This window comes from Geotrypetes seraphini, chromosome 4 (genome assembly GCF_902459505.1).
Source record: "Geotrypetes seraphini chromosome 4, aGeoSer1.1, whole genome shotgun sequence".
Classification (NCBI taxonomy): domain Eukaryota; kingdom Metazoa; phylum Chordata; class Amphibia; order Gymnophiona; family Dermophiidae; genus Geotrypetes; species Geotrypetes seraphini.
This window is the reverse complement of record NC_047087.1, coordinates 94,470,832-94,486,118: the sequence shown is the minus strand read 5'-3', so window position 1 is coordinate 94,486,118 and position 15,287 is coordinate 94,470,832. Positions and strand designations below refer to the sequence as shown.

General features: G+C 45.8%; 1 protein-coding gene across 2 annotated transcripts in view; it reads left to right on the top strand.

The window, feature by feature from the left end:
* The window catches only part of NXPE3 (neurexophilin and PC-esterase domain family member 3), an 88,075-nt gene that overhangs the window by 27,679 nt on the left and 45,109 nt on the right, over positions 1–15,287 (top strand). For both annotated transcript variants that reach the window (XM_033940832.1, XM_033940831.1), the window contains exon 3: positions 11,184–11,932. In XM_033940832.1, coding sequence (XP_033796723.1) covers positions 11,184–11,932 — 749 coding nt within the window. The remainder of the gene's footprint in view (positions 1–11,183; positions 11,933–15,287) is intronic.

Sequence of the window (15,287 nt, the reverse complement as noted above, 5' to 3'; positions counted from 1 at the left end):
AACTAAATGGAATTCTACTACCCTTGCCTCCATTTGGCTTAACCCACTGGTGAAAATTCAGGGGCAACGTATCGAGTGGAAATCATGGATTAAGGCTGGAATATGGTCGATTTTTCAATTGTTGAATGATAAGATATTAACTAATTTCGCTACACTATCTACCGTATATGATCTTTTACCAAATCAGTTCTTTCAATGGTTTCAATTATAACACTACATTCAAGCATGTTTGAACAAAGAATCTATTATTAGCTGGCGTGAAGCACTCAATATGAAAAGAGGAGAAGCATCAACATGGTACAAAATGCTGAAGAAATATAAATTCAAATACCCTAAAGTAGTGCTGCCCGATTCACGATTCGAATCGGTTCACCGATTCAAATCAGGTGAATCGATTCGAATCGGTTTGTTTTTGTTAAAAAAGCGGACTTACCGATTCAGCTGCAAGATGAGTTCGAGATATTTCATGCCGCCGGCCGCTGGACTCTACCCATCTAATGTAACTTCTGGTTTTGCGAAACTGGAAGTTACATCCGAAGAAATGAAAGGAGTGGGAGAGTCAATCGGCGAGTGAGCAGACCTCGTGCAGCAGACCTCGGCGGCAGCAAATACTATTTTTGGCTGGCTCTTTCCCCGCATTTCTTCTCTCTTCCCCGCGATTTAATATCCAGTCCAGTAAGTAAATGAATCGGAATGGGGGCTGGTGAGTCTTGGGGCCTGGGGATGGAAGCTGAAATCGGCAGGGGGGGCTGGTGAGTCTTGGGGCCTGGGGATGGAAGCTGAAATTGGCAGGGGGGCTTGGAATGGAAGCTGAAATCAGCAGGGGGTCTGGTGAGTCTTGGGGCCTGGGGATGGAAGCTGAAATCGGCAGGGGGCCTGGGGATGGAAGCTGAAATCGGCAGGGAGTCTGGTGAGTCTTGGGGCCTGGGGATGGAAGCTGAAATCGGCAGGGGGTCTGGTGAGTCTTGGGGCCTGGGGATGGAAGCTGAAATCGGCAGGGGGGGCTGAGAATCGGCAGGGGGGCTGGGGATGGAAGCTGAAACCGGCAAGGGGGCTGGTGAATCTTGGGGCCTGGGGATGGAGGCTGAAATCGGCAGGGGGCCTGGGGATGGAAGCTGAAATCGGCAGGGGGCTGGTGAGTCTTGGGGCCTGGGGATGGAAGCTGAAATCTGCAGGGGGGCTGGTGAGTCTTGGAGCCTGGGAATGGAAGCTGAAATCGGCAGGGGGCCTGGGGATGGAAGCTGAAATCGGCAGGGGGCTGGTGAGTCTTGGGGCCTGGGGATGGAAGCTGAAATTGGCAGGGGGGCTGGTGAGTCTTGGAGCCTGGGAATGGAAGCTGAAATCGGCAGGGGGGCTGGTGAGTCTTGGGGCCTGGGGATGGAAGCTGAAATCTGCAGGGGGCCTGATGAGTCTTGTTGCCTGGGGATAGAAGCTGAAATAGGCAGGGGGGCTGGGGATGGAAGCTGAAATCGGCAGGGGGGCTGGTGAGTCTTGGGGCCTGGGGATGGAAGCTGAAATCGGCAGGGGGCCTGGGGATGGAAGCTGAAATCGGCAGGGGGGTTGGGGATGGAAGCTGAAATCGGCAGGGGGGCTGGGGATGGAAGCTGAAATCGGCAGGGGGGCTAGTGAGTCTTGGGGCCTGGGGATGGAAGCTGAAATCGGCAGGGGGGCTGGTGAGTCTTGGGGCCTGGGGATGGAAGCTGAAATTGCCAGGGGCCCTGGGGATGGAAGCTGAAATCGCCAGGGGGCCTGGGGATGGAAGCTGAAATCGCCAGGGGGGCTGGTGAGTCTTGGGGCCTGGGAATGGAAGCTGAAATTGGCAGGGGGCCTGGGGATGGAAGCTGAAATTGGCAGGGGGACTGGAGATGGAAGCTGAGAATTGGAAGGGGGGCTGATGAGTCTGGAGGGCTGGGGATGGAAGCTGGGAATCGGCAGAGGGGCTGGTGAGTCTGGGGGGCTGGGGATGGAAGCTGGGAATTTTTGATATGATATTGCCTTGGTTAAATAAAATGTTTAAACTTAAAAAGCTGTGTCATTAACAGTGAATCGAATTGAATCGAAAAATCAATTCAACAGGGTGGGATTTTTTTCAAACATCCTGGTGGGTTTATTTTATAGCTTCTTCACCCCCTTTGCTCTCTCCTACCCGCACTGGTCCTGTGGTGTAAACAAAATGAACAAACAAAAAATACTTTTCATCTCTCTGTTAAATCCTAGCTCACGTTCATGGTCTAACAACAGTTCTGGAAGGATACACATTAGAGAATGACACGGTGGTGGTTTACCCGCGGCCACCGCATTTAGCCCGCCAAAACGGGGAACGAAAACTAGCAGTCACTGCGGGGACGGGGACAAGGCCATTCACCACCCCGTGGAGCAGTGAATGGTCTTGTCCCTGCAGTGAGGCATGAAGGATCGCGCGGTCCCCGCAGCCCACACCTGCCTGCCCAATCGATCCTAGTGATTAGCCAGCTCTCTCCCTTCTCCTCACCTTAGTTTGTAAGTTTTCTTTTTCGGCGACCCGCACGCTATCAAAGAGCCGCGCACCCACTGCTGCTCAGTTTCGATCTTCTGCTCTGACGCAACCAGAAACAGGAAGTTGCAGCAGAGCAGAAGATTGAACACTGAGCAGCCACGCCTGCGCGGCTCTTTGGGAAAGCGTGCAGGTCGCCGAAAAAGAAAGCCTGCAAACTAAGGTAAGGAGAAGGGAGAGAGCTGGCTAAACACTAGGATCGATTAGGCAGGTGGGTGGTGGCTGCGGGGACCGTGCGATCGCCCGTGTTCCCGGCTCAAACTGGAAGGAGGGAGTGAAAGGGAAAAGGATTCTGGGCCAAGGAGATGAAGACGGAAAGAAAAACCCACAGCAGGAAAGAAAGGGAAAGACAGGCAGGTGAGCCAGATGCTAGAAGCAGGGGGGGGGAAGAAAGAGGGAAAAAAGCTAGATGGGGTTGAAAAGAAGAGACACACTGGTATGGAAGAGGAAGATAGGGGAAATATGGACACAGGAAGGTAACAGAAAGAGGGGAAATTATGTGCATGGGGCATAGGGACAGAGACATAAAAGGGACATGCCATGGGGATGGTATATGGACACAGGGGGGGGCAATGGCAGATACATAGGGGAGATATTAGAAATGGGGAAAATAGGAGCACAGAAGCGAGATGGTTTGTGGGGATGGGACAGGGACCGAGCTCGCAGGCTCCAGTGGCTTGCACAAATTACATTGTAACGTGCCATGAAAATAAGAGGGAGGAAGGTAGATAGATAAGCCACGCGAGAGGAGCTGAAGGGTGGTAGAAAGGAACAGATGGTAAAGGAGGGAGGGAAGGGTGGTGGTGGAAAGGAATAGAACAGACATTGAAGGAGGGTGGAGAGGAACAGACCCTGAAGGGAAATGTGGAAGACAGAGTGGGAAGAAGACAGATGCCAGACTATGGGGGAGCGTAGGGAAGAAGATGGGTGCTAGACCAATGGGGGGGGGGGTGAAGGGAGAGGCACAGTAACAGCAAATGGAAGACGCAGAGAGAAGACACACAGTGGATGGAAGGAATTGAATGAGAAGATGTGGAAAGGTAGACGAGATCGGAACCTATTGCGGGCTGCACTCCGGGAACTTAATGTGGAGGATGGGTGGCGCTGGTTGCACCCTCGGGTACGAGACTATTCTTATTTTTCGCAGGTACATGCTTCTTACTCCAGGATTGACTATATTTTTGTTGAACGGGGTTTCCTTCGCAGAGTGGAGAGGGCGGGCATTGAGCGGACCACTTGGTCCGATCATGCGCCTGTTTGGTTACAGCTAGCTGGTACGGGTGGTGGGGTTGGGCAGAAATACTGGCGTTTCAATGACAGCTTGTTGGATGATCCTTCGGTAGCGGATCAAATTGAAGGGTGGATTCAGGATTATTTCACGGATAATTTGGAGTGTGGGGCCTCCCCAGAATCTGTCTGGGAAGGATTGAAAGTTACCCTCAGGGGTCGATTGATTTCTTTGGCATCCTTCCGGCGCAAACGCCAGCGGGAGGAAGTGGATGCCCTGTTGGCCAAAATTGGGAGACTTGAGGGGATCCATAAGCGCCAGCCCTGGAATGTAACTGTGAGCAGCCAGTTACAGAAGGCGCGTAGTGACTTGCATGCTCTTGAACTCGACCGCTTGCGTTTCAACCTTCAGTTATTACAGCAAAAGTACTTTGAGTTCTCCAATAAGGCTAGTCGTCTAGTCGCTCACCGGTTGAAGGTGCGTCGTTCTCGGAACCATATCTTTGCTCTCCGGACGGCTTCTGGGGAGCTTCTTCATAGGGAAGATGCAATGCGGGCACGTTTTGTTGAGTATTATGGTAAGTTGTATACCCCTGAGGCGGAGGGTACCCCCCTTGATCAGGAGCGCTATATCGAGTCGGCCTCTTTGCCTTGGATAGCGGAGGTTGATGTGGAACGCCTGGATAGACCTCTTTCAGTTCTGGAAGCTACTGGGGCTTTGCGCTCTATGCATGTGGGTAAATCTCCTGGGTTGGACGGTTTTACGGTGCGATATTATAAACGCTTCCAACATTTGTTGTTGCCCCCGTTGGTGACTTTTCTTAATTCTTTGCAAGGGGGTGGTCAATTACCCTTTTTCATGCGCTTGGCGGGGGTTACAGTGTTGGCTAAGGAGGGGAAAGATCCTGCGCGCTGTGAGTCTTATCGCCCAATCTCTCTGTTGGGGGTAGATACAAAAATTTTTACACGGGTCTTAGCGGATCGCCTGATGAGTTGGATTCCCCGTTTGATTCATCCTGACCAGACGGGCTTTGTGGTGGGACGGCAGGTTGGGGATAGTGTTCGGAGAGTTTATGATTTGCTGGAGTTGGCTCGGACCCGGGGGGATGATACTGTGTTTCTTTCTATAGATGCCGAGAAGGCTTTCGATAGGGTTTCTTGGTCATTTTTGTTTCAGGTCTTGGAGGCTGTAGGGTTGGGGCCCCGTTTGAGGGAATGGATCCATATTTTATATACTAATCCGCTGGCCTGTGTTAAAGTGAATGGGGGGTACTCTGCTACTTTCCCCTTATTTCGGGGTACCCGGCAGGGTTGCCCCCTATCTCCTATCCTGTTCGCGTTGGTGGTGGAGCCCCTTGCACAGCGGATCCGCGCCAGCGCCCGCATTCAGGGAGTCCATACTCCTTCTGGGGACTACAAAGTGAATTTGTTTGCGGACGATATGCTTTTTACGATGGAGGATCCGGACACCTCTTTGCCTGCAGTGTTGGAGGAATTGAAGGAGTTCGGGGCGGTGTCAGGTTTTCGGGTCAATGTTGGGAAATCGGAAGTGTTGAATGTGAATTTGTCGGCGGATCGGGTGGGGGAGTTAAAGCGACGGTTTCCTTTTCGGTGGGTTAAACACTCTTTGAGATATTTGGGGGTGTATTTTGGGCCTCCTGGTTCGAATTTGTTTGATCTTAATTATCTTCCTTTGTTTCGTCGTATTCGTTTGGACTTGGTCAGCTGGGATAGTTATTATTTTTCTTGGCTGGGGTGAATAGAGGTAGTTAAAATGATGATTCTGCCTCGCCTCCTCTTTTTCTTTCAGGCTCTACCTTTGTGGATCCCGCGGAGGCTGTTAGAGGGGGTACAGCGGAGCCTTCTCCACTTTATTTGGGCGGGAAAAAGACTGCGGGTGAGTCGCCGAGTCTTGTATTTGGGCAAGGGTGAGGGTGGGTTGGCGGTACCTAATGTGCTGAAGTATTATCAGGCGGCGCAGCTGCGAGCACTCTTGGAGTGGCAGACTCAAGCCCCGAAACTCTGGGTGGATCTTGAACAGGGCTTGGAGGGGGATGTGCCCTTACTACATCTGCCGTGGGTCCCGGGGAGTGGGGGGGGTAGATGTCGGATGTCCTCCGTCCGGACAGCGATGCGGGTGTGGAGAGCGGTGCGCTGTGTGCTCTTACAGGGGCGGCGATATTCTTGGTATGCCCCTTTGCGCTTTAATCCTGAGTTTATTCCGGGAAGGGGGGCCGGGGTGTTTAAGAGGTGGGAGGCTCAGGGTTTGGTTTGTTTGGGACAATTTTGCGATTTGGAAACGAAGAGGGTGAGGTCTTTTGGGGAGCTCCAGCCTCGCTACCAGTTGTTGCCCCGGGATATTTTCCCATATTTGCAGGTGGTTCACTATGTTCAATCCTCTGGTTTCCTGACTGAGATGTTGGGGGGTAAAACAGGATTTGAGCTTTTATTGGGCCCTGTGGTTCGGAAGGGAGCTCTGTCGGCGATCTACAAGTGTTTGAATTCTGGGGGGGTGAGTGTATTGCCTTATGTGACGTCCTGGGAGGGTGATTGGGGTGCCCCTATCCCGAGGGAGGTGTAGGTGGAAATTTGGCGGGCGATCTCTTCTTCTGGTATTGCTACTTTGATTGTGGAAAATGGGTTTAAGGTTCTGCTCCGGTGGTATTATACCCCCCTGATATTGGCCAAGATGGGGAGGGGGGGTGGGGAGGTGGGCTCATATCTTCATATGTGGTGGTCCTGTAGGATTGTGCGGGATTATTGGATCGAAATTTTTGATCATATCTCTGTCATTCTGCAGCAGAGGATTCCAGCGGACTGGCGTCATGCCTTGTTGTTTTGGCATGAGCTGGACCTGGAACGGGGAGAATCCACCTTTTGCATTTTAGCTCTTACTGCTGCCCGCTTGCTTTTGGCCTCTAGGTGGAAGCAACCGGTACCCCCATCATGGCAGGAGGTGGAATTGAAGTTGCACCAGTGGCAACTCTTGTACCGCCTTACAGCGGCTCAGCATGGGCTCCGCCATAGCTTTGCTCATATATGGAGGAATTTTCGCTCCCTTACTTGACTTCTGTGGGACATTTACTGTGGGGGGTGGGTCTATTTGGTCTATGCTTTCCTTTCGGGGTACCTTTTTCTTTACTTATTGTTCTTTGAACCTTTCCTGTCCACTGTTGGAGTGGGAGTCTGGGCTTGTCACCGGGGGTGGGGGTGGGGGGGGAAGGGCTTGGGACGTTGTTGATTCTGTATTTTTGCATATTTTATTGTACATCATTGTTTTTCTTATTTTGTTCTTGAGAGCCTGATTATTGCTTGCCTTTGTTTTCGCTTGTGATGTGTACTGCCTTGCTCTCTTGTGCATTTTCTTAATTAATAAAAAATTTCAATTATAAAAAAAAAAAAAGAAGATGTGGAAAGCAGAAACCAGATAACAAAGGTAGAAAAAAAGTTCTATTTATTTATTTTTTGCTTTAGGATAAAGTAGTATATTAGTTGTGTTGATAAAAAGTTATAAACAAAGCCCTGCCAGCTGAACATCTATTTCTCTAATTCAGCAGCAGGAACTTTGATTTATAAGAAAGGAATAAGCTAAATATTACAGTACTAAGGCTTATATGGATGCAGCGGTGACGATGACGGGGCGGTGAATGGGATGGCAGTGGCGGTGACGGGGCGGTGAAAGGGATGACGGTGACGGGGCAGTGAAGGGAACGGCGGTGACGGGGCGGTGCAGAGGATGGTGGGCCGGGGACGGGGCGGTGACGGGGACAGATTTTTTCCCCGTGTCATTCTCTAATACACATTTCAAATCTGACAAGAAAACTTCGTTTAAGTAATGGAAAAGGTCAAGCACGGACAAAAAATGGAATAAGCACAAATAACATCAACCCAGGTGACATAAGATGGTAAAAGGGGCCAAAAGAGACTACGAGGCGAAAAACTTCAAGCCGTTCTTTCGATATATTAAGGGGAAATAACCTGCGAAGGAAGCGGTGGGACCTTTGGATGACCATGGCATAAAGGAAGTGCTAAAGGAGGACAAAGAAATTACCGACAAACTGAACACATTTTTTGCATCTGTATTTACCGAAGAGGATATACACAGCATACTGGAACCCATCAGGCTATTTGCTGGAAACAAAGACGGGAAACTGACTGTCTAGAAGAGGTATGCAAGCAGATTGATAGGCTTAAGAGCGATAAAACCCCGGGACTGGATGGCATCCATCCAAGGGTCATCAAGGAACTGAAAGGGACTATAGCTGAACTGCTTCAACTAATAGCCAATCTGTCGATCAGATCAGGAAAAATTCCGTTAGACTAGAAGGTGACAAATGTTACGCCGATCTTCAAAAAAGGGAAACTACAGACCAGCGAGTCTGACCTCGGTACCGGGAAAGATGGCAGAGGCGCTGATAAAGGACCGCATCATTAATCACTATGACAGACACGGTCTGATGAGGACCAGCCAGCACGGTTTCAGCAAAAGCAGATCTTGTTTGACGAACTTGCTGCACTTCTTCGAGGGAGTAAACAGGCAGATAGACTAGGGCGACCCAGTCAACATTGTATATCTGGATTTTCAGAAGGCGTTCAACAAGGTTCCACATGAACGACTACTTTGGAAAATTGCGAGCCATGGAATCGAGGGGGAAATGCTTACGTGGATTAAAAACTGGCTGGAGCATAGGAAACAGAGAGTGGGGGTAAATGGACAATACTCGGACTGGAAGAGCGTCACCAGTGGGGTGCCGCAGGGCTCGGTGCTTGGACACGTGTGTTTCAACATCTTTATAAATGATCTGGACATTGGTACGATGAGTGAGATGATTAAATTTGCAGATGATACGAAGTTATTCAGAGTAGTGAAGACATGGGGATTGCAAAGATCTGCAGTGACATAATCAAGCTTGAGAAATGGGCATCGACATGGCAAATGAGAATCAATATGGATAAGTGTAAAGTGATGCATGTTGGTAACAAAAATTTCATGCACGAATACAGGATGTCCGGGGCGGTACTTGGAGAGACCTCCCAGGAAAGAGACTTGGGAGTTCTGATTGACAAGTCGATGAAGTCATCCGCACAATGTGCGGCGGTGGCGAAAAGGGCAAACAGAATGCTAGGAATGATTAAGAAAGGGATCACGAACAGATCGGAGAAGGTTATCAATCCGCTGTACCGGGCCATGGTGCGCCCTCACCTGGAATACTGCATTCAGCACTGGTCGCCATACATGAAGAAGGACACGGTACTACTCGACAGAGTCCAGCAAAGAGCGACCAAAATGGTTAAGGGGCTGGTGCAGTTGCCATACAGTGAGAGATTAGAGAAACTGGGCCTCTTCTCCCTTGAAAAGAGAAGACTGAGAGGGAACATGATTGAAACATTGAAATACTGAAGGGAATAGACTTAGCAGATAAAGACAGATTGTTCACCCTCTCCAAGGTAGGGAGAACTGAAATGGGTAACTTACCAAACCTTGCCCTTAGTTGCCTGGAAATAATAACAATTGCACAAATCTTTTCCAATCAGTTATTTTTTATTAGCTTTGACTTAAGCATCTTTCATTAGGCAATTTGGGCAAGGGAGACCCGTCAGGCGTGAAAATTGCACCTCTCCTGAAGCAATACATGGTCTCCGAGAAACCCCTGCCACCAGGTTCACTTATATACTTTTCCAATGCCTAGTATGACATCACACCTGTCAACCAATCGGCCAAAAGAGGAGGCCGTCCTTAGGTATGAACTAAGAAAATTCCTTTTAACATAGTTGTCAGCTCAAAGAAAAGTTTTTTACAAATTATACACAGCAATTTCTGAATGTATAATGCATTAGAGGAAAAGTTTGAATCCAAACCCAGCTCTGTGTCAGGAACTCGTGCTTTGGAGAAATCTGATAGCTTCACTGACACACACAAGAAAAGAAAGACCCAGACCCCCCTTACTGAGAATTTCCTAATGTGGGCTTAAAGGAGCCCTGAAACAGCCAACAGGCCTCCTGGAATGTCACAGTGTAGAGAGAACTGCCTAACTTAAAGGTCAGAGAGGTCAAACTACAGCTGTTGCCTTTCAGGATTTCTTCATGTTTAAAATATATAAAATATGTTATCAAAACCCATTCTATGTTTAATATACAAACATAATCACTCATGGGATCCCATCATCCATACCCAAGTAACACTCATACTTCATTCCTATCTCAGTCATATATTCAATACTTTAGAATATAAACACTTTCTTTTATACCCAGCATTGGAATGTAAAATCAAGCTAACCAGCTCAAGAACATCTGTTATCAATTAAGCCATGAGGATCTTTTGGCGCGAACCCTTTTAGCAAAGAACAGGCACATAGAAGGACAGAAACCAAAATGGAGGAAGATTAATACAAAATGGAGTCATTAATACCTCTGTGTATCCTGATGTCCCCTATGATCTGGCTTATCCAGCCCTCCTTGTAACCCCTAGTTATTCTCTAATGTTATTTTTCTGGCATTTGCCGCAAATCCATATTCAGATTTGGCTATTGCAGTCTCCAGACCACTTGAAGGAATTCCTAAAAGTCAAAAAAATCATTAAGGACTGACTAAGAATGGATTACAATTAGATGGTAGCTGTGCCACCCTAAGCTTTTTCCTTTGAATTTATTTTTAACTTAATGTCTCCAATATTATTTGATTATCACACCCCTATATTGTGGTCTAAGGAGGGGATAACTTTGTATTTGCATAAGTTTTGTATAATTGGTAAAAAAATTGTTTATTTCTCTGTGTTGCATGGAACAAGATTATTCTTGTGGATTGAAGTGAAAACTCAAAGAAATAAAGTGTTTAAAAAAAAAAATTGCTCCTGCCCCGGTTCACTGCTGAACCACCAGGGATTTGAAAGGTACACTGAGGTGGCTGGAGGGAGGTGAAAGTTTTTAGAGTTGACGAGACAGGAGGCAGGAGGGATCCCTCCTGCCCCGACCCACCACTGGACCACCAGATCTTATGACAGGCCTACAAGGCATCGGGAGAGAGGTGGGGTGAAAAGAGATTACAGAACATGGCAGGACAGAGAGGGAGGGGGACAGGGTGCAGAGCCAGGCAGGAAGAGAGGGGGTTGGATGTAAGAGCCGGGCAGGGTAGGAAAGGGAGTAGAAAGGGGGGCTGGGTACAGGGTAGTTGAATATTAACCTCCCTCCCTTTTTATTCGAGTCAACCTTTTTTCCTCCATTTTTTTATATTCGAGTTAATATGGTATTTGTTTTGTTTTGATGGGCAGCTGCTTCTTGTGTTTTATTTGGCAAATCAACATATGAGGAATTAAAAAAACAAAACAAAAAAAGCCCCTTAAAAGGTTGCTGTGAATGACCATTCACATTAATGTTCTGTTGTATGGTTTTGATTTGTTTAAAAATTCTTATTTTTTTCTTACCAGTTAAATGACAACATATCTGCCAGAGCCAGTAAGATAGAAGAGAAACAATTCCTAAGCCAGGTGACTAAAGCTAGCAAAAATTCCTATTGTGGCTATCAACACCAGCATCTTTCACCTGCAGAACAAGCTGAAGAAAAATACTTGCTTGCTGCTACAGAATGGACACTGCCTCCAGCTAGAAATGTTCCATTTTTACAAAGCACTGATCCTCTCCACAGCCATTTTGTGATTCTGAACTCTAACTTTCATTTCCAAGTGGGAGACCCATTGGAGGTCTTGATCCGCATGTATGATTTTCAAAATAGGCCAAAGCAGTATGGTGGGGATTATGTACAGGTGAAGATCCACTCTCCTCCTCAGAAAGCTGGAGCAGTTGGAAGAGTTGAGGACCACCAAAATGGCTTTTATACAGCCTATTTCACCTTATTGTGGCCAGGGAAAATCATTGTGTCCGTGACCTTGGTTCATCCCAGCGAAGGTGTAGCTGTCCTTCAGAGGTTACGTGAGCATAAGCCTGACCGAGTCTATTTCAAAAGCTTATTCCGATCTGGTAGCACCTCGGAAACTACAGTGTGCAATTTGTGCCTGAAGGGGAAGAATCCTGTGTGCAACTATACTGACCTACACACTGGAGAGCCATGGTTCTGCTACAGGCCCAAAAAACTCTCCTGCATCAATCGTGTCAACCATGCCAAAGGTAGATACCAGAAAGGACTTCTCAGGAGAGGGGAGAACCTTTTTTTCCAAAGGTACACCATTAACAATCATTTGCTTATTCCATGTTTGCTTGAATTTGTTTATTGTTTATTGTTTATTGTTTAATTAGTTTCTTGATTAAACGCTTTATCGATTCTGCAAAGCGTTGTACAAAACACTAGATAAAATAACATTGCAACAAACAGAATTACCATTAAAACAAACTTTTAAAAAAATGAAAATACAAAACTGTTAGACGAACTACAACACGTACTAGGTTAAATAAGGACGCACTAACAAAAGATACATGAAGGAAAGAGGGAGGAAATACAATAATTATAGTAAATGAGAGAGACATTAAGGGAAAGAACAAAAGGGCAGGACTTAATGGAGAAAAAAGAAGGAAAGAAAAGAGAAAAGAAAGAGAAGAAGAAAAAAAAAATTAAGAAATAACAACTTCAATTAAAAGCATCTTTAAAAAGGAAACATTTTAAGCTACTTTTAAACGTTTTTAAATTATTTTCTGTTTTTAGATAAAGCGGAAGAGCATTCCAAATCGTAGGAGCAGTTACAGAGAAGATAGAGGTTCGGCGTGTACCAATTATTTTTAAGGAGGGGATATTTAGATTGGATTGGGTTATGGATCTTAAAGATCTTGGTGGATCATAGGGAATCAATATTCGATCAATAAAAGCTGGGGAATTAGTCTGCATAGTTTTAAATGTCAAAAGGGCAATTTTGTAAGTTATCCTATGTGAGATAGGTAACCAGTGGGCATCTTTTAACAGAGGAGTAACGTGGTCATACTTTGTTGCTCTGGAGATTATCTTGATTGCCGTGTTTTGAATTAGTTGCAGACGTTTCAAATCTTTGTGATATATACCTTTTAAAAGCGAATTACAATAATCTATTTTTGAAATTATGAGTGAATGAATCAAAATGTTGAGAGAACTAGTATCAAGAAAAGGGGTCAATGATCGAATCATTCTTAGTTTGTAAAAACAGTTTTTAACCAGAGCACTTATTTGCGGTCGGAAAGTAAGCTTGTTATCTATAAGGACCCCTAAGATTTTTATAGTTGAAGTTGTTATGAGTGGTATGTTGTCGATGATAATTGGGGAGATTAATTTAGCTCCCTCTTTACCGGGGAACAGAAGAGTATTAGTTTTTGAGATGCTTAGTGAAAGTTTATTGGAATTTAGCCAATCGTGAACTTTACTTAGTTTGTTATTGATTTCCTGAATTTCCGAATGAATTGTTGATTCGATTGGGTGTAGCAGTTGGAGATCGTTGGCGTAAGCGTAGACTGTGAACCCGATTGATTGGCAAAGAGTCAGAAGCGGAGATAAATAAATATTAAATAATAATGGGGATAAGATAGAACCTTGAGGGATACCAAAGTTTGAATAATAAGGTTTTGATTTTGTGTTATTAAATTGAACTGTTACGGCTCGATTGGAAAAATAGGATTGAAACCATTCTAGGGCTTGATCAGATATACCTATAGAGGAAAGACGTTGTAGTAAAAGATAATGATCAATGGTATCGAATGCTGAAGCCAGATCTAATGAGACAAGTAGAACGGATTTGTGGTGATCAAGATAGTAATTTATGGATGTTGTGAGACCTAGTAATATAGTTTGTGCCCTCACCACTTCTATTGGGAGATCGTTCCATGCATACACCATTCTTATTTTCTAACGGAAAAGGAAAAGCTGGAAAGGTTGCTCCCTTTTCTGTTATTTCTGAATGTGTTCTCCTTCAGCATCATTTCATTCATCCCTCCTGCCCCGTTGATTCCTTCTGCAGGCTTCTTAGATTTTGTTCACTGCATATACTCCCTCCCCACTTCACGCACACACACACATACCCCTTATGTGGTAATGCATTCATAGGCATGTATTTTATGTACATGTGTATTTTTATATACCATTTGTTTAAAATAAATATATATTTTGGGCATAACTTGATTGCTATATAATGGAATCATTATTAGAGTTTTTACTAGATTTCTGAAAGTGCCAAACAGGGGCATTGTATGGACTTAAACATTGTGATTGTCAGCTGGAAAGGTCTCTTGACATGTTAGGCCTGCATGGTGTAGCTGGAACCACCGCACAATGCCACAAAGCAGAAAGTGGGATATGTCACGGTATGTCGAAAAAACCAAAACTCTGGTGCTATAATTTTACAATTGAAATATTGGTAAAATTAGCAAAACCTCCAATAATGATTCTACTAGCTGCTAAACAATAATAATTAAAAAAAATCCTTTTTTTCTCCACTTTCATTTCTGTTATAGCAAGGGCAGCCAAACTTGCAAGCCGATGCTCAGAACTCCTGCACTGTTCTGTACAGCGCAGAATACCACAGGAACAGTGCTAAAAATGACTTCTTAATGTTCAGCTTGCAAATCAAATGCACGCTATTAGTGTTAAACATTGGGAAGTTATTTTTTGAAACCTGCCTGACTCATGCACACAAGAGCTGCACGATTAGCAAAGCCCTTGTGTTCATGACCAGATGGTGGGGTTGGGGGGGGGGGAGTGAGCTGGTGTGGAGGGGATTACAGGAGGTGGAGGATCCATGGAGATCAGGGAGCAGTGCAGATCCCAGTACACTGAACAAAGGTTAGACATATGCCTAATGCCAGCTCCAAGCTGGCATTAGGTTTTCTGCTGTAGGGCACAGTTTTTGACAGCACTTTTCCTGAGCATTGGAAGGGAATAGTTAAATAGCTTATATGACTACATTTACATGCAGTTTGCGCTAATCTTCAGCACTCATGCTGTTCTCTGCGCTCATGTCCTTTCAATATGTGTGCAGCCTAGCGCTAGCAGTAATTGCCTCTAATAGTGGTGCTACATTCTGAATATTGGCCTGTGGATGTTCCCAATGTATATGCATGGGATCTATTTGCATGCACTGCCTCCATTATATGCAAATAGATCTCATGCATATTCACTGGGGAGATCACAAAAACCTGACTGGGTTGCAACCCTTGAGTACCAAGGTTTCCCACCCTGACTTAGGTGTTAAGTATGTTTCTTAGATTCATTTGGTAGTAATTGCATTTCAGTTTTTCAGGATTTTATATTTGTATTACTTGGTTCAGTAACCAAGAGTAGGGTACATTCTTGAGCAACATGACTGGTAGTCTTGACTATTAGGTTAAACCCCCATTAGTTGTGAGGGTTGTAAAGAGTCCACCATTTTTATGCTCCACTTCCTATCACTCTATCTACCCACTCAGTCTTACTCTCTACAAGCGAGGAATAGAGAGCCTGTCTGTTCTGCTCGAGTTTAATCTTTATTATTTTGGGGGTCTTATCCGGTTGGAGGCTTTTGGTACTGCAGAGGATCCCGATCACCCTGGGTTATCTCTGGCTGTGAGAAGATACAGACTCT